The sequence below is a fragment of the Phacochoerus africanus genome, chromosome 7 (genome assembly GCF_016906955.1).
Source record: "Phacochoerus africanus isolate WHEZ1 chromosome 7, ROS_Pafr_v1, whole genome shotgun sequence".
NCBI classification, from domain to species: Eukaryota; Metazoa; Chordata; class Mammalia; order Artiodactyla; family Suidae; genus Phacochoerus; species Phacochoerus africanus.
In genome coordinates this window covers 49,836,524-49,855,806 of record NC_062550.1, presented here as the reverse complement: position 1 = coordinate 49,855,806, position 19,283 = coordinate 49,836,524, and the positions used below count along the sequence as shown (strand labels likewise).

At 40.7% G+C, this 19,283-nt stretch overlaps 1 protein-coding gene across 10 annotated transcripts in view; it reads left to right on the top strand.

Moving 5' to 3' along the window:
* The window catches only part of PPFIBP1 (PPFIA binding protein 1), a 189,022-nt gene that overhangs the window by 163,861 nt on the left and 5,878 nt on the right, over positions 1–19,283 (top strand). For 6 of the 10 annotated variants that reach the window (XM_047787323.1, XM_047787324.1, XM_047787322.1 and 3 more), the window contains 12 exons: positions 111–226; positions 1,675–1,731; positions 3,409–3,469; positions 3,789–3,818; positions 7,193–7,364; positions 7,851–7,883; positions 10,411–10,561; positions 10,847–10,975; positions 13,282–13,432; positions 14,404–14,515; positions 14,810–14,898; positions 19,076–19,198. In XM_047787323.1, coding sequence (XP_047643279.1) covers positions 111–226; positions 1,675–1,731; positions 3,409–3,469; positions 3,789–3,818; positions 7,193–7,364; positions 7,851–7,883; positions 10,411–10,561; positions 10,847–10,975; positions 13,282–13,432; positions 14,404–14,515; positions 14,810–14,898; positions 19,076–19,198 — 1,224 coding nt within the window. The remainder of the gene's footprint in view (positions 1–110; positions 227–1,674; positions 1,732–3,408; positions 3,470–3,788; positions 3,819–7,192; positions 7,365–7,850; positions 7,884–10,410; positions 10,562–10,846; positions 10,976–13,281; positions 13,433–14,403; positions 14,516–14,809; positions 14,899–19,075; positions 19,199–19,283) is intronic. The other 4 variants (XM_047787328.1, XM_047787325.1, XM_047787331.1 and 1 more) reach the window with 1 other exon arrangement.

The window sequence follows — 19,283 nt, the reverse complement described above, 5'->3', positions numbered from 1 at the left end:
TATGAAATGTTATCAATCGACCACTTAATTGTTTTATTTATATATTTTTTGCTCTGTGGATTGTGTTTTGTTTGTTCAATGATTTTTGGCTACTTATTATTGTATTGCAGTTCCACACCAGCATCTTGCAAGTTTCAATCCCATCATTATTGCCAGCATCTAAAGGCTTGGAAACTTCTGAAAAAGTGAAATTGCTTCCTAAGCCAGAGATTCCATTTGAGGAGAAGTATGTCCTTTATGACCTAACACTGCAATGTAAATTCTCAGAAAAGCAGAGCCGCCAAAAGCAGGGGTTCACTGTGTGTATTTACAGACATAATCTTTTACCTGGAAAAGCAAGAAATGGGACTTGTGCCAGGGAACCCAACAGCAGTTCTGATTTAGGAGAGAGAGCAGTGCCTCATGGCCTGAAGTGAGATCTTAATTCTCTGCTCAGGAATTGAACCGGGGCACCCTGGATGAAAACCAGGAATCCTAGCCACGAGACCACCTAGAGGCTAAAAGTGGAATTGCCCTGATTCTTGCCCTCATTGAAACCAAGAATGTTTCAAGGAGCTAAAGACTGTAAAAACAGGTGTAAAGTTTATTGTTAGAAACACAGTACACCATGTGGGAAATACAGAGTATTAGTCTATTTATCTAAGGCAGAAGGAAAGCAGTAGTACACACCCAAAGGAGAAGTGAGGGTGCGGGAGTCACCCCTGAATGAGCAGCATGCGGAGAGGTGATTTAAATTACTTACATGGGATGGTTCTTCTGGGTCTTTGTCTTACTTTGGCCAATTATCATGTTTTATTTTCCACACCTGACCAGATCTAGGGCCCTCTCCTGGTCTGCATGTGCATCTTTTGGCCAAGATGTATTTCAAAGCAAGGCATGGTGGGAAGGTTATCTAGACTTATTATGACCTGGCACCCCTTCCCTTTCTGACCCAGAGGGGTCTCTCTGCACATGTGTAATTGGGGTCACCCTGATCCTGAGGATGGGGCATACGTGACCTCTTTGTTCTTCTGTCCAAGCAGGGCTCAGCCCCTCTTTTGATCTTGTCATTACCATTTTTAACTTGTCTTCACAGAAGACAAGCACCAGTTGTTTGCCTCGTGCCTGTTATTTCTATCTTGAAGTATAGGTAGGTGGCTGGTTGTAAATGTTTGTCCTGGAGCCCACCTATCTCCTGCCTCAAGAAGTGTAAACAAGAGGCTAGTTGAAGTTGTCTATCCTGGAGCCCATCCTGTCTCCTGCATCAGTTCCACATTATTAAAAGGAGAGAAGTAGGATGTACCTGGAGACGAGGCTGGGGAGATATGCTGGTCGGGTTAGACAGGGATTTTAGGGAACTTGGATTTTATGGCCTAGGTCATAGGTGGCCATCAAAGGCTTATAAGGGACAGTCACATGCACAGGGCTATTTGGAAGGTGGCTGTGAAGGAGACAGGACAGAGAGAGGAGAGTTTCTCCATAGACAAATAGAATTTGGGAGAACTTATTCCCAAATTAATTGCCTAATCTTATGATTAGGCCAAATAAAGTTAAATAGACTATCGAAGAAAAAAAGAAAGAAACAGCTTTCCTTGAACAGTTTTTTGTTTTTGACTGTTATATCCACTTGGAATATATACAGTCTTTTTTTTCCCCATGAAGCTCATAAATACCTTTCTTTGTTTTATATTTTAGTGATGGAAAAATAATCCTTGGTCCTGCTGCTGAAACTCAACTGTGCGATAGTATTTCGTAAGTTCTACCTTTTCAGATCTGAAAAATATGGTAGATACTTGGGAGAGAGGAGGCTTCTGTTCCACCAATGACCAGCATTAAAAGCAAATGACGCTGAGGCCTGAATGAATGAATGCAGCCATAATGATGGGGTGGGGGTGGGGGCAGAGGTTGTAAATTAACAAACAAATACTTGCTTTTTTACCATTATCTCAGGCCAAGTTTGTGCTGATCTTCAGCCTTCCTTCATCAGTTTTCATTTGATGTTTTATTTTTTTTTTTTGGCCATGCCTGTGGCATTCATTAAGTTCCTGCTCCAGGGATCGAACCCATGCCACTGCAGCAACCCAAGCTGCCATGGTGAAACACCAGATCCCTAACCCACTGCACCACAAGAGAGCTCCTAAGTCGTCTTGTACTGATGTATGTTTTGAATAGAAGTCTACCAGAAAAGCATCACAGAGAGTGATGCGATGGCTGGCAGGGCTACCATGTTTTTTTGCACTTTCAAGTTAATAAGCTGACCTAATATCTAAGTTTATCCAAGTTAAAGTCTGGATTAAATTAAGAAAATCTATTTTCAGAGCAGTACTCCCAAGATGAGATCTTTCTTTTCTCTCCATTATCTTTTACTTTATTTGGTATTGACATTTCTAGCAACTTATTTCCACACGAATACATGAGAAATGCCTTTTAAAAATCTGTTTAGTATATTATGTTATTCTATATCTTAGGGCAGAGGTGTTGTTTTTTCCTCTTTGTTTTTAAACTGGTCACATATTCCTGCTTCAGTTTTTGCAGAACACCAGCTCCATGTAATGGAATGCTACTTGGTATGAAAGATAAAGGCTCTCTAAGAAACAAATCTGACTAGCATTCATGAGAACTCAGGTTCAATCCCTGACCTTGCTTAGTGGGTTAAGGATCCAGCGTTGCCGTGAGCTGTGGTGTAAATTGCAGATGTGGCTCAGTGGATCCTTCATTGCTGTGGCTCTGGCATAGGCCAGCAGCTGCAGCTCTGATTCGACCCCTAGCCTATGAATCTCCATATGCCTCGGGTGCGGCCCTAAAAAGACAAAATAAATAAATAAATAATTTTTTTTTTTTTTTAAGAGAAAGGCTCTCTAGATGTTTACAGGGTTGTTGGGCCTTCACTCAGATACCAAATGAATTATTACAGGCAGTAGGCGGGATTCCTATGTTATGCTTAATTAGAACTTGAAAATGAACTGCTTTGCCAGACTCAGAGAAGTGATTCCCTTGTGAATTGGAAAGTAAAACTTTCACCCTCTGTTTTAATTAGAAGGATTATATATAAATAGTACGTGTGTGAGTGTTTTAAAAGTTCCTGGTGTAAATGTATATACATGAAGCATGGACCATTAGCCCATGGAAAACACTGGTTTATTTTCAAATATTGACATCACAGGAGAGTCCTAAGTGTTTTTCCAGCCGTTGTAACGTGTGCGGGACATTCAGAGTTATTGGCAGGACAGTTAACCACCCCTGCTTTTAAAAGAACTAAACGTTATAATTTAGTTAAGCACATAAGTGACTGCCTGAATCCAGATTTTCTTTTATTAGCAGGATTCCACTCACATACAATTTTCATTTCTTTCCGAGGTATTCTACGTAGAAACAGTGGCACCAGAGCCACTCATTATTAATCATAATTATTATTGTTGTTATTTTTAGAACTTCAAGTCTGCAGAAGTCTAGCAGTCTGGACAATCTGAAGAAAGAGCCATCAGATGGGGTTGGTTCTGCATTTTTTTTTCTGTCTGTTACCCTGAGAAGAAAAATATTTAGGAATCTTTTCCCATATGTGGTTTCAATCATGGAAAATTATTAGATACTGCAGTTAATGATAAATATTAAGAAATATGAATATAAAGGATTGGAAAGTAGTACCTAAAACCAAAAAATAGAGACTTTAATAAAACATTGTAGGAAATTAATGAAATGAAATTTCATAGCCTACAAATAGATGTAAATGTATTTTAATTTGTTGTTGTAACAAATTCTGGATAGAGGATTACTGTAATAATCTGAAATACTGTTGTTGTTTTGAACAGGGAAAGGAGTCTGCTCCAAAGCCTTCAGAGGTAATTTTTATGTCCAGATCACAGTGTAAAAATGTTTGAGACTTCTAATACATGTACTAGACGTGGTATACCTACCACTGCTCAAATGTCTCCAACAAACTGAAACTCTCAGGACCTGCTGCAAAATGTGCCAAATGAACAAAGCCAGACATGAAAGACTGCATAGTAGATGATTCCATTTAGGTGAAATATCCAAGATAAATACATAGAGACAGAACACAGATTAGCAGTTGCTAGGGAGGAATGGGGAGAAACTGCTGTTGGGTAAGGAATTTTATTTTAGAACAATGGAAATGTTTTGAAACCAGGCACAGGCATTGGTTGCACAACACTGTGAATGTACTAATGCCACTGAATTGCTCACTTTAAAGCAGTTAACTTTTAGGGAGTTCCCTGGCAGCCCAGTGATTAAGGCTCTAGCCTTGTCAATGCTGGGGCCAGGTCACTGCTGTGGCTTGGGTTCGAACCCTGGCCTGAGGACTTCCACTTGCCGTGGGCGTGGCCAAAAAACTACTTTTAAGTTATATGACTTTCACCTCAACAAGTTATTGAAAAAACAAAAACAAAGCCCCAAACTCACAGTCATGCTATTTGATGACCATCATGACCATAACGGGGCTTCCTTAGACGTCACAAAAGGCCTTGCTTGGTTAGATTCCCCAGCTGCTTATGTTCAATATAACCACTGTCCATCTACAGCAAACATTTTGGTATTTTTAAAGGGTGTCATTGACATGGGCTCTGTTTCTTCTTCCTTCTGATTTTTGGTCATGAACCTTGCAAAGGTCACAGCCCGGTAGTCAGACTACCTCCAGGTACAATCTCTTGGCTCTTAGTGCTTTGAGTCACAGTGTAGGTATAACTGACAAAGCACTGACAGAGAACACCACTGCAATTCAAGACATTGTCCTTGTTTTTGACTTGCTAATTCAGAAGGTGGTATGAAATGATTTTTACATCAGCATTGAGACATGGATGACAGCACCCCTATATTGTGGCATCTGTACATTTTTAGTTACTATGAGTGGTAGATATATAGACTACAATAACCGGTTTTTAAACCTGTATCTCCTTGCCCTGCTCTCTACTTCTACAAAAAAGAAACAGAGGGTGGGAGTTTCCTAGTGGTCTTGTGGTTAGGATTCAGTGCTCTCACCGCTGTGGCCTGGGTTCAGTTCCTGTTCTGGGAACTGAGATCCCACATCAAGCCACTGTGTACCACAGCCCACATCCAAAAAGATAAACAAAGGAAAAGAAGACAGAACAAGAGATGTTCAAGAAATGAGAAAATGCAAACAAAAGAATCCTTGGATAATACTAAAGCAATATAAGAGACCATGTAGTGTAATTGCCAATTCAAATAACCAGAAAGCTCAAAAATAAGCTATAGGCATAACTCAGAGATATTGCAGGTTCAGGTCCAAGCCACCACATTAAAGCAAATATTGTGATAAAGTAAATAGTGCTATAAAGTGAGTCATACAATTTTTTTGGTTTTCCGGTGCATATAAAAGTTATGTTTATATTATACTATAATCTATTATATGTATAGCATATCTTAAAAAATGTACAGACCTTTATTAAAAAGTAGTTTAGTGCTGAAAAATGCTACCATCTGAGACCTCAGCAGATTGTAATCTTTTTGTAATAGTAACATCAAAGATCAGTGATCACAAGTCACTATAATTAAATGTGATAATAATGAAAGAATTTGAAATATTGTGAGAATTGCCAAAATGTGACACAGAGACACAAAGTGAGCAAATGCTGTTAGAAAAGTGGTGCCAATGCACAATTACCACAAACATTCAATTTGTAAAAAAAAAAAAAAAAAAAAACCACAATGTCTGAAAGGCACAGTAAAGTGAAATGCAATGAAATGAGGTATGCCTGTATTTAAAAATCACAATTGAGGTCCCTGATAAGGATTTTGGAACAGTGTAAAGATCTGAAGTGGTTTCTGAATCAACCAAGAAAAATTTAATTTTAGTGAGTTTAGCTTTAATGTTAAGCATGTCTGAATGTATCACTGTCTTCAAAAACTGTTTATCCATGTTTGGTAACTCGCAGACAAAACACGAATATAACCCAGAATCCCATTTCAAAGAAAATACTTTAAGCAGTTGCTGATTTGCCTTAATTTTATTAATTCTTAGATAGGAATATTTAAAATAACTGGAGTAGACGCTCCTTACATTGCTGATATAGAAGCTTGGAACTAATGCCTACACTGAAGAATAATTTCAGGCTATTCGGCTTCTGCTGATATAGTTATAAGGACTGTGAATTATGTTATAGCCAAGTCTATGTCATAATTGTTAGGAAAATAGGAAATCTGTTATTCTAGTTATGTAATATTTTTATCTCCAAGTCTTTGGGGGAATGAGGCAAATACTGGTTTTTGTTTGTTTGTTTGTTTGTTTGTTGTCTTTTCTAGGGCTGCACCTGCAGCATATGGAGGTACGCAGGCTAGGGGTCTAATTGGAGCTGTAGCCGCCAACCTACACCAGAGCCACAGCAACACAGGATCCGAGCCACGTCTGCAACCTACACCACAGCTCGTGGCAATGCCAGATACTTAACCCACTGAGCAATGCCAGGGATCAAACCAGCAACCTCATAGTTGCTAGTTGGATTCATTAACCATTGAGCCACGATGGGAACTCCGAGGCAAATACTGTTAAAATAAAATTTGAGAATTTCTCTCTCCTAAAATTTTAAAGCCCCAAAGACATGGATTAAAATTGATGATCAGAGTTACCTGGTAGCTCAGTGGGTTAAGGATCCACCAGAGCAACTGCTGTGGCTCTGGTTACTGCTGGGGCATGGGTTCAGACCCTGGCCTGGCAACTTCCACATACCATGAACATGGCCAAAAAAAATTTTTAAATGGAGGGGGAGGAGTTCCCACTGTGGCTCAGCAGTAGCGAACCCGACTAGTATCCATGAGGACATGGGTTCGATCCCTGGCCTCACTCAGTGGGCTAAGGATCTGATGTTGCTGTGAGCTGTGGTGTAGGTTGCAGACATGGCTCGGATCCCATATTGCTATGGATATGGTGAAGGCCAGCAGCTGCAGCTCTGATTTGACCCCTAGTGTGGGAAATTCCATATGCCATGGGCATGGCCCTAAAAAAAGACAAAGTAAAGAAAAAAGATTGATGATGAACATGGTTTTTTTTTTGTTGTTGTTCCTTAAGTACCTTCCAGAATTGACTTTTTAAACTTCTAATATGGCATTTGACCCTCATAGTAAGTTTGTTCAGTTATTCTTTGAAGTAAAATCACATGTGTAACATATTTAGTACCCCACCTGGCAGGTATTGATAATTATGCATGTTAGTCTGTTACACTTATTATTACCTCTCTCTCAGGATAAAGCTCCGGTAGAAAGCATCCCGTTTGGGAGCCTCCCTCCCAAAGCTCCAGGACACGATGCCTCCGTGGATGAAAGTCCCTTTGGCACTCGAAAAGCCAGATCCTCCTTTGGTCGTGGCTTTTTCAAAATAAAAAGTAGCAAGAGGACAGCAAGTGCACCAAACTTGGGTACGTGTGGCCAAGAGGCCTTTGCCTTAGTTCTACCAGGAAGAGGAAAGAATTAATCCCTTCCCCTACCTTATTCATCTATTTGTACATTTCTCCTTCTCAGAAATGAAGGGGAATGACTTGGGGGGAGTTAGCAAAAAAAAAAAAGCTTCCATGGGCTTCATTCAGAGGGAAAATAGCTTGGTGTGTACGCTCACCTGCTCTCTGTTCTGGGTGCCAACCTAGAGGAAAGACCAGTTTCCCGGGACTCTCTCTGCCTTCATCATAAACAGCTTCCCTTCTGTTTCCAAAGTGGAGAAATTAACCCCAGATTGACAGTGCAACTGGAGTCTGTGTGTAGGGTCAGAAGCACCATGCAATGCCTCTCAGCCCTCCTGCTGTGTGTATTTTGTGAGTAGGTGTTCGATCTGTGTTTCACTTTGTCATTCCCCTGTGTTCTCTCCATTGGGCTGCGTGTGATTGTGTGCATTGTTGGGATTTCTGAAGATCGTAAACGAAGTGCCAGTGCGCCCACCTTAGGTACCGTACCCTGCATGCCCACCCTGGCCAGTGCCACGCTCCCAGCCGAGCTAATCCCTGCGCTTGGTGTCTGTGATCTGTAGAAAGCAAGCTGGCAGCATCAGAAAACGGAGTCCTCCACTCCAGGGTGCCTTCCACCATCCGCTAAAAATTAGGACTCTCTGGAGAGCCTTCGCTTCCAAGCCTAAATGCTGCTGTAACCCATGCTAATGGCACCTTGCAAGGACCTCAACATGCCCAGGGGCCAGCTGAGTGCAGGGCAGGAGCATCCCACTGTCGGAGAGTCCAGCTCCTTTACCCTGAAGCACTGCCCTATCACGCTAACTGCCAGGGTCTTGCACCTCCTTCTCCGTGATTACATTTCCCCAGCCTCCAGAAAGAAATGTTTTTAGCCAAATAGAGGTCTGTGGAAAACATTTCCAGCAATCATTTTAGACTTATTTCTCTTATGGGAACATTCTTCTGACACATTTTTGCTTTGAAGATGGAGGTAGCATATAGTGACCACAGAAGTTAACTTTATGGGCTATCTGAGGAGTCATCCCCCCCCCCAAAGCGATTGTAGGAGAAAGGATGCTCAGTTTTCCTCTTTAAAGGGCAGAGTACAGTGGGGAAAGAAATCCTCAAAATAGAAAGTAAAAACTGGATGCTTCTAAAATGAGGGTGAGCTAGAGTTCCCTGGTGACCCAGTGGTTAAGGATCCGGCATTGCCACTGCTGTGGCGTGGGTTATTGCTGTAGCATGGGTTCAATCCCTGCCCCAGGAGCACCGCATGTTATGGGTGCAGCAAAAAAAAAAAAAAAATGAGGGTGGGCTGGGCAACATTTTTAGGGACAACAGAACCCATTACACCTGTAGGGTTTGAATGGAAAGGTTCCTTTGGGCTTCTATTACTTGTATAGGTGTCCACACATATATTCATGTGGATCAGCACAAGTGACTTTCTTAAATGTCTAGAAGGAACACAGAGTGAATAAAAATGACCTATTCAAGGAGTTCTGTTGTGGCTCGGCGGGTTAAGGATGTGACTAGTATCCTTGAGGATGCAGGTTCACTCCCTGGCCTTGCTCAGTGATTAAGGATCCAGCATTGCTGTAAGCTGCAATGTAGGTCGAAGATGTGGCTCAGATCTGGTGTTGCTGTGGCTGTGGCATAGGCCAGCAGCTGCAGCTCCAATTCATCTTCTGGCCTGGGAACTTCCATATGCTGCAAGTGTGGCCCTAAAAAGAAAAAGAAAAAAAAAAGATCTAAGCAACTATTTTCAAGTATTTTTGTATTTTTCTTAGAAGAAGCATATGGTCAGTGCTAGGAGGCAAATGCTGCTTACTATAACCTGTAACCACAGCGCTGCTTCATAGAAAAGTCAACCTCTGCAACTTGTAGATCTTGCTGAAACACTGTCCCTGTGGTTTTGGTACACGTTTTACTTTGTTCTTTAAAAGTGCACATTTTCGATGTAGGAAACAGCATCCCTGTGTTTGCTAATGTGGGATTATCTGTTAAAAGGACGAGGAAAGTTGACACGGGGAGGTCTGAGAGTAGCAGATTTGGATGTTATTCTTTTGAGGCCAAATCAACAGGCACTAATTTTATATCAAAAGAAAAACGTAGGACTATCCAGTTCATTCTTCTCTTGGTGCCTAGAATCTAACAGGTTACAAATAGGAAGACATTTCTTAAAGAATCACCGGGACTCTTGGTAACTGATTTGATGTAAATGCCAAAGGAGAGAAAGAATGAAAATGACAAAAAGAGTTTGGACTGGAGTAACAGAGAGAATATTAACTAGCACTACTGAAATAGAAAATACGAAACTGTAAGAGAAGACTCTCAGGAAAATGGAATGAATTTGTGGAGTCCAAGCTATCCTTGGCATAGCAAATTGGGAATATCCACAGACATTCAGACCCTGAGGCCAGGGAAAGAGATGAAGTTCAGAGATTCTGATATCAACTGCTTGTGAATGAGTAAAGCCATCATTTAGTGCTGAGCATAGTGGGTGTGAGCTTGTCCAAAGATCCCACAGAGGAAACCCAGGTCAGAATCCTGGAGTGAAAGAGGAAGAGAAAAATGGGTGCTACAGCCAAGAAACTCACAAATGACAGAGCAAGAAGTGAGCATGTTGTGTCAGGAAGTTAGTACCAAGGAGTACCAAGTACTGCAGCAAGAGGTAGTTAGCAGTAGCAGTACCAAGTACTGCAGCAAGACTGAGAGTAACTTCATTAGCACCACGCTCTAACCAACTAAGCTAACCAGCCAGGTGAGCGTAACTTCATTACGAATTCAGTCAAATAAAGAATCTGGTGATCCTTGTAATTTGTAAGTTAATGAACTTGATACACAAGAGAGGAGATGATAGAATAGAACGTAGGTTTGTGTTCCATCTTTAATATTTACAGGATACTCTTTGTAAATCCCTGACCTATAGACCAGCAGCAGCAGAAGTCTTGAAGTTGCTTAAACCAAGGAAATTTTTTAATTTCCATATTTTAAAATTCATCAAGTTTGTTTTCTGTTCCTGAGATAGCTGAAACAGAGAAGGAGACACCCGAGCATTTAGATCTGGCAGGTGTATCTTCTCGGCCAAAAGATTCGCAGGGGAGCAGTCCCTTCCAGATGGCTCCACCATCGCCAGATTCCAAAAAGAAATCCAGGGGTATCATGAAGCTCTTTGGAAGGTAAGTAACAGAGCAAACACATAGTGTGGGGCTTTGTCTTCTATGTGCCTCAAATTTAGGAATAAATGCAAAACTGGCTAAAAAATGATTATGAAGTTGTAAGGCATTTGTAATCCTTTTATGGATGGAAGATTGCGATTGGGGATTCATTAACTCACTGAGTCTCAGTTAATGTTTAAATCCATGTGTCTATTCTAACCATACATAAGCATCAATTTTAAATGTTCTGATTAACTTTAAAGTGGAAGGCTTTCTCAGGTGAAATGTGCCGTATCTTCCTTTCAGACTTAGGAGAAGTCAGTCAACTACATTCAATCCAGATGACATGTCTGAGCCTGAATTCAAAAGAGGAGGGACAAGGGCAACTGCAGGGCCCCGATTGGGTTGGTCTCGAGATTTGGGACAATCTCACAGGTAAGAACAGCCGAACAAATGAACTTTTGCATCTCCACCCAAGCATCAAGGTCTTGTGAGCACCTGCAGTGTTAGTATTGACCCTGGGTTAAATAGTCAAATCTGTCGCTTACTGCTGTGCCCACCTGTAGAGCAGTCCACTTTCTCAATGGTTAATAAATAACTATACAGAAGATAAGGCCTATGCTAGCTAGGTGAGGAACCAGAGCTCAAGTATCAGTAACATCTGTACCAGAATGGCTCTTGGACTTAAAATGTACATAGAAAATAATTATAAGTACTCTAAAGCATAACTCAGGAAAGATGGGTTAGCATGGTGGTTAGGAATTCGTTCTAGGAGTTCCCATTGTGGCTCAGTGGTTAACAAATCCAACTAGTATCCAGGAGGACGTGGGCTCAATCCCTGGCCTCGTTCAGTGGGTTAAGGATCCGGCATTGCCAAGAGCTGTGGAGTGGGTCATAGACGCGGCTCAGATCTGGCATTGCTGTGGCTGTGGCATAGGCCATTGGCTACAGCTCCTATTAGACCCCTAGCCTGGGAACTTCTATGTAACACAAGTGTGGCCCTAAAAAGACAGAAAAAAAAAAAAAAAAGAACACGTTCTATAGTGATGGAAGATAATATGAAAAAAAAATGTATATATATGTATATGTAAGACTGGGTCACCTTGCTGTACAGCAGAAATTGGCACAACATTGTAAATCAACCATAATTAAAAAAATCTTTTTAGAGACTATGTTCTATAGACTTGTAGTTGCCAAGAGGGAGGGGGAGTAGGGAAGGGATGGATTGGAAGTTTGGGATTAGCAGATGCCAACTATTATATATATGATAGATAAACCACAAGGTCTTATTATGAAGCACAGGCAACACATTAAATATTGTGTAATAAACCATAATGGAAAAGAATATGAAAAAGAATATATACTTATCGAAATCACTTTGTTCTACATCTGAAACTAACAAGCATTGTAAACTATAATAATAATAATAATGATGATGATGATGATGATGATGATGATGATGACGACGAAAGAATAGATTCTAGAGGCAAACTACTTGGACCTGATTTCTGGTCTTGCCTCTTCCTGCGGCCTGAGTGAGCAATTACTTCTATGTTCTCTGCCTCTGCTCCCCATGGTAGTAGTTAGTACTTACCCCAAAAGATGATTGTAACAATTAAATGAGTTAATATGCAGTATCTGGCAAACAATAACTGTTCAGTAAACATTAGGAATTAATGAAGTCTGTGAAAGCATTTAAAGACATATATCCAATCCAAATACTTAAACTTATCAGGACCATATGAGGTTTTATCTATTAAGACTCTGAGAGCTTTTCCTACACCCTTATCTCCTTTTGGGGCTGGTTCATAACTGCTGCACTGGCTTGGTCACATAAAAAGGGTGGAGTTTGCAAACACAAGCATCAATCATTGATATGAAATCTCTTAATATAATAAAGGGCTAGAAACCTTTCGTTCACAGTTCCTCCCACCCAGGCAGGAGGCCGGGCACAAGTTTCATCCAGGAGGAAACTCTCTTTGGCCTTGTTCAAATACCAGTCTCATTTGCCATATGTTCTCTTTGTACACAGTAGAGGACCTCCTTGTACTATTAAAAAAAAAAAAAGGTTTTAAAGTTCCCTGGTGGTTCAGGGGTTTAAGGATCCAGCATTGTCACTGCTGTGACTTTGGTCTCTGCTATGATTCAGGTTCAAACCTTGGCCCAGGAACTTCCACATACCACAGGTGCAGCCAAAACAGAAAAAAAAAAAGACTTGTTCATGTCCATATTTTTTTTTTCCCAAACAGGAACAGTAGTTGTGTATCAAAGTAAAAGAAAACAGAAATTTGCTCCAACTGTACTTTCTCCTACTCAGTGAGGCCATATCACCCTCTCCTCATTGAACACCATCTGGAGAGAGACCATAATTCTACTAAAGTTAATTCAAGTTAGAATTCAGTTTCTTTCATTCTGACCTAGTGTTTTCTGTTTGGAATTCCAGTCTTCAAACAACACTGAAACTAGTACGATAACTTGACTTGCTGGTTTAACGCAGTCTCCTACAGAACACGTTCTTGTTAAATCATGTTGAATCTTTTGTGGTTTTGTTTGAAATGAGGACTGTGATTTACAGTATCACTTCCTCCACCAAATATGTCCAAAAAATTAGGCTTTTCATGGTCGAATGTGTATCACCAGGAAATCTCCATATCTATTGAAAATGCAGTTGATCAGCCCTGATGATAAGTTACAGGATTGGCTTTGAATTGTTTTTCATGCCATTGTTCATTTTCCTGTAGTGACTTGGATATGCCATTTGCCAAGTGGACCAAGGAACAGGTTTGCAATTGGCTTATGGAACAAGGCCTGGGGTCCTACCTGAATTCTGGCAAGCACTGGATTGCATCTGGCCAAACACTGTTGCAGGCTTCTCAACAAGATCTAGAGAAGGTGACTGCTTCTCTGTTTGCTCACACAATGGAGACAGGGTGGGAAAGACAGGTGGAAAAATATGAATGTAGAGCTGTTTTTCACTCCAGAAAGGGGAGTGGAGAGAGCTAGTAAGTATTCTGGAAAAAGTGTGGGTTTCCTGCTTCATGCTTATTTTATCTCATAGACTTAAAAGAAAGGACCTGGTCTTAATGATTCCTTATGAAACACTGAAGCCACTGGACATTTTAATGAAAAAATAACTGTAGAGCCATACTAATAAATTTCGTTTCTCTCTCTCTCTCTCTTTTTTTTTTTTTTTGTCTTTTTAAGGTTGCGCCTGCGGCATTATGGAGGTTCCCAGGCTAGGGGTCGAATCAGAGCTACAGCTGCTGACCTATACCACAGCCACAGCAACACCAGATCCTTAACCCACTGAGTATGGCCAGGGATTGAACCCGCAACCTCATGGTTCCTAGTCAGATTCATTTCCGCTGCACCACAACGTGAACTCCTTTTTCTTTCTTTCTTTCTTTTTTTTTTTTTCAGTTCATATTTCTCAAAATCATTCTGTGGCTCTATCACTGGTCCATCCTCTCAATGTAATATATGTAATTCAATTTCACTTTGCGAAAGGGAAAAAAAGAGCACTACATTTTACATCCAGTTTTTTAATATTTCTTCCCAATTCCTTGACTCTTAGTGCAAAAATAAGAGGAAAATTCCTGTTATGCGTGCTATAGTTCCAGTCTTGCATAGGAAGGAGCCTTGTGGGGAATAGCTCACATGCCACTAAACCAATGGTGGCGCTCTTGACTTTCCAGGCGCCTTTTGTTCAGTGACCATTTATAGCCTGGGTTAGTATTCTGATTAAATGTAATTGTTGGGTCTTGCATGCTAGCTTCATTTTGGAGGAATTTGTATCCTTTGCCAGTGGCATGCAGCCCATGTTGACAAAGTCGTAAAGCCAGTGTTTCTGTTTATTATTTCAGGAACTTGGAATCAAGCATTCACTTCATCGAAAGAAGCTCCAGCTGGCACTGCAAGCCCTGGGATCTGAAGAAGAAACTAATCACGGGAAGCTGGATTTCAACTGGGTCACTAGTAAGTGGTTTGAAATTCCTGAATGAAGGAATGAAGGAATTTTGTACAGGCACACACACATATATACAGCTACTCAGCTACCCTTTTCTTTTTTTTTTTTTTGGTCTGGGCCCACGTCATGCAGAAGTTCCCAGGCTAGGGATCACATCCGCACCATAGCAGTAACCAGAGCCACAGCAGTGATAACACTGGATCCTTAGCCTTCTGATCCACCCAGAAGACTCCCTATACAGCTGCTGTTTCATCACAACAGGTGTTCGGTGGCCCATTAACAACACTCATTTCTTCCCTTAGGATGGTTGGATGATATTGGTCTCCCCCAGTACAAGACCCAGTTCGATGAAGGACGGGTAGATGGTCGAATGCTCCATTACATGACTGTTGTAAGTGATTCACTCCTGGGGGTTGGGGAGTGAAGTGGGGTGGGGGTGCTAGAATAGTTTTTCTCTGAAAAACACAGAAATAGAGTAAGCAAAATACAATGTTTTCACAATGATTCCACCAGAGTTTGACAGAGTGGGGGTTTTTCCTTTTTCTGTTTGTTTTTTTTTGTCTTTTTAGGGCCACACCATGGCATATGGAAGTTCCCAGGCTAGGGGTCAAATCAGAGCTATAGCCGCTAGCCTACGCTGCAGCCACAGCAACGCGGGAGTCTGTTTCTGTTCAAATAAGTTGAACATTTCAGACAGCTAACTGAACTTATTTGGGAATTTTTCAATATCAAAGACATCGGGGGTTCAGCCCCTCTTCTTCTCCATCACAGAAGCAGTCTGAACCATGGTGGGCACATCATGTAAATTCCAGGTAGAATAACACCAGTGCGTGGCATGTTGCACACTTACTTACTGTGTACCAGGCACACTTTCAAACACTTTACTCCTAATTAATACTTAGGTCTCAGCTTTCCTTGAGTTGGCACTCTTTTCATCCCCAGTTTTTAGATGAGGAAACAAAAGAATTGAGAAACTGAGTAATTTAACCAAGTTTCCACTGTTGGAAAATAGTAGAATGTCAAACAGCATTTGTACCTATTTGTCTGCCTATCTAGATATGACTATGTTCCTGTGGGAATGTGAGCAAATTCAGACTGAAAATCACAAAAGACAAACGTATGACTTCCATGGCTATAAAAGAATAAATTACCAGAAATCCAAAATCAAAGAAAGTCTGTTTGAATCTGGTATCCTGGATTTGGATCCTGGATCAGAAAAAGGACCTAGTGGGAATATAAATTGGTGCAACTACTATGAAAAGCAATATAGAGGTTCCTCAAAAAACTAAATATGGAGCTGCCATATAATCCAGCAAGCCCACTCCTGGGCATATATCCAGATAAAACTTAAATTTGAAAAGATACATGTACCCGTATATTCATGGCAGCACTATTCACAATAGCCAAGAATGGAAACAACCTAAATGCTACACACACACACACACACACACACACACACACACACACACACACACACACAATGGTATATTACTCAGCCATAAAAAAGAATGAAATAATGCCATTTGTAGCAACGTGGATGGACCTGGAGATTATCTTACTAGATGAAATAAGTCAGAAAGAGAACGACAAATACCATATGTTGGCACTTCTATGTAGAATCTAAAATACAACACAAATTAACTTATTTATGAAACAGAGACAGACTCACAGACATAGAGAACAGACTTGTGGTTGTGAAGGGGGAAATGGGATAAGGGAGGGATGGATTAAGAGTTTAGGATTATCAGAGGCAAACTGTTGTATGTAGGATTGATAAACAACGAGGTCCTAGATGGCTCAGGGAACTATATTCAATATCCTGTGATAAACCGTAATGGAAAAGAATATGAAAAAGTATATGTATATATAACCGAATCACTTTTCTGTATAGCAGAAATTGATGCAACACTTTAAATCAACTATACTTTAATAAAAATGTTTAAAAATGGGGAAATTTTAAGTATTCTTTTTTTTTAAAGTAAAAAGAAAAAGGACCTAGTGGAAAAACTGGTAAAATCTGAATAAAGTCTGAGGTTTAGTTGAATTTGATTTTGTCTGTATTAACGTCTTCGTTTGTTGAATATCGTGGTTATAGAAGATGTTGGCATTAGAGGAAGCTGGGTGAAGGGCCTGTGAGTCTCTGTACTCTCTTTGGCAGCTCCTGTATAAATCTAAAATTACTTAAAAGATTTTTAAAAACCTCCCCTGGAGTTCCCGTCGTGGCTCAGTGGTTAATGAATCTTACTAGGAACCATGAGGTTGAGGGTTCGATCCCTGGCCTTGCTCAGCGGGTTAAGGATCTGGCGTTGCCATGAGCTGTGGTGTAGGTTGCAGACACGGCTCGGATCCCACATTGCTGTGGCTCTGGTATAGGCCAGTGGCTACAGCTCCGATTAGACCCCTAGCCTGGGAACCTCCATATGCTGCAGAAGCAGCCCTAGAAGAGGCAAACAAACAAACAAAACCCTCCCCTAAAGTGTTTTGATTTAAAAGAAAATGACCCCTGCTTTTAAAACCCCTTAAACTAATTAATATCTTATTTACATTGTAAATACTTAAGCATTTCAATTTTTTTTAATCTGAAAGACTTTTAATTAGTTGGTAATAGTGCACATGGAAATGTTTTGAATGTGCGTCTCAATCTTATATTAAAAATGTTAAATGTGGAGTTCCCATCATGGCACAGCGGAAACAAATCTGACTAGGAACCATGAGGTTGCAGGTTCGATCCCTGGCCTCGCTCGGTGGGTTAAGGATCCAGCATTGCCGTGAGCTGTGGTATAGGTCACAGACATGGCTCGGACCTGGTGTGGCCTGTGGCATAGGCCAGGGGCTACAGCTCTGATTGGACCCCTAGCCTGGGAACCTCCATATGCCGCAGGTACAGCCCTAGAAAGACAAAAAAGACAAAAAGACAAAAAAAAAAAAGTTAAATGCCTTTTCTAACTTATTATTAGATTAAGAAATTAATCTAGAAAAGAATTTGGGAAATCATTTTTTAAGGCTCAGTTAGTAGCCTTAAGGATTTAAACTGTCCTATAATTTTATTTTAAAAATATTCCTATAGTAGATTAATTTTTCCCTTGCAGGAAATGTTATCGGTAAGGCGTGTCTGAAATGGATATTTTCCTTGTTTATTTTCTGGGTGTGTTTGCAAGCAGACTAGTGCTTTTCTTGACACTACCGCCCCCAAATCACTTTCTAAGATAATTTGTTTTGGTGTGTTTGGTATGTTTTTAAAAGTTCCCAATAGCCACAGACTTGGTGAAAGTTACTCCTTAAAGGAATCGCCTGGTGATCTGTGCTGCTACTTAACAACTTCTTTATTTCTCTTCTGTCCTTACCTCTCACCGAAAGCTTTGCACCGATTAATATAATTATTCCAAACCTCTTATCAATAAAACACTATAATCTAGAAGCAGAGATTTCTTGAGTCTGGGGGGTTAATATCACAGAAGCACTCTTCCATTTTTCCCCTAAACTGTGATGTGCCTGAGCTCAGAAAACCAACTCATCAGTGATCATCCCAGCTCTCAATTATCTGCTTCATCAAATCAAATCAAAGCAGGTTACCTTCTGTGGTGACCCAGGGAGTGCTTTTTTTTCTTTTTTTCTTTTTTAATTTTTATTAGAATATAGTTGATTGTGTTGTGTTGATTTCTGCTGTGTAGCAAAGTGACACAATCATACATATATATATACATTTTTCTTCTCATACTATCCTTCCAAAATGTTCTACCTCAAGAGAGTGGATATAATAGGACCTCATTGCTTATCCATTCTAAATGTAATAGTTTGAACTACCACCCACAAACTCCCCGTCCATCCCACTTTCTCCTCCCTCCCCCTTGACAACCAAGGAGTGCTTTTCTTTCTTTCTTCCTCTTTCTTTCTTTCTTTTTCTTCCTTCCTTCCTTCCTTCCTTCCTTCCTTTCCTTCTTTCTTTCTTTCTTTCTTCCTTTCCTTATTCTTCTCTCCTTCCTTCTTCTTTCTTCTTTCTTCTTTCTTCTTTCTTTCTTTTCTTTCTTTCTTCTTTCTTTCTTCTTTCTCTTTCTTTCTTTCTTTCCTTCCTTCCTTCCTTCCTTCCTTTCTTCCATTCCCTATTTCTTTCTTTCTTTCTTTCTTTCTTTGGCTGCACCCACAGCATGGGGAATTTCCCAGGCCAGGGATTGAACCTGTGCCACACCAGCAATCCGAGTCACAGCAGTGACAGCACTCAGTCCTTAACTCCCTGAGCCACCAGGGAACTCCTGGGAGTGCTTTCCAAACTGTGCTTTTCAGAGCTGTTCAGTCCCATGATCCTATCTCAGTAGACGAGAGAAACAGGTAGAAATTAGCTTCAGTTGGAACAACATGAATTTTGGTTTTCATTTATGTTGGGGTCCTGGAGAAAATTTTGTTCAGAACAGGAAAAAGGGTTCTGTTCCTAAAGAAAAGCTTTGAAAATGCTGACAAGCCCTTGGGGGCCTATCAGTGGAGGGGCTCTTCTACTTTACCTTGAGTTTTCTGAGATGTCCCTGAGAAGGTTCTCCTGCTCAGAGAACTCCTCATTTTGTTTTGTTTTGTAGGATGACTTACTGTCTCTGAAAGTTGTAAGTGTGCTCCATCATCTCAGCATCAAAAGGGCCATCCAGGTCCTGAGGATCAATAACTTTGAACCAAACTGTCTACGGAGGCGGCCGTCTGATGAGGTAGCATCTGAGGTCAAGGTTTACACAGCATGCACTTACCATGCACATGCCTGTCCATGTATGGAGGCAAAGACCTGTTTCCTCT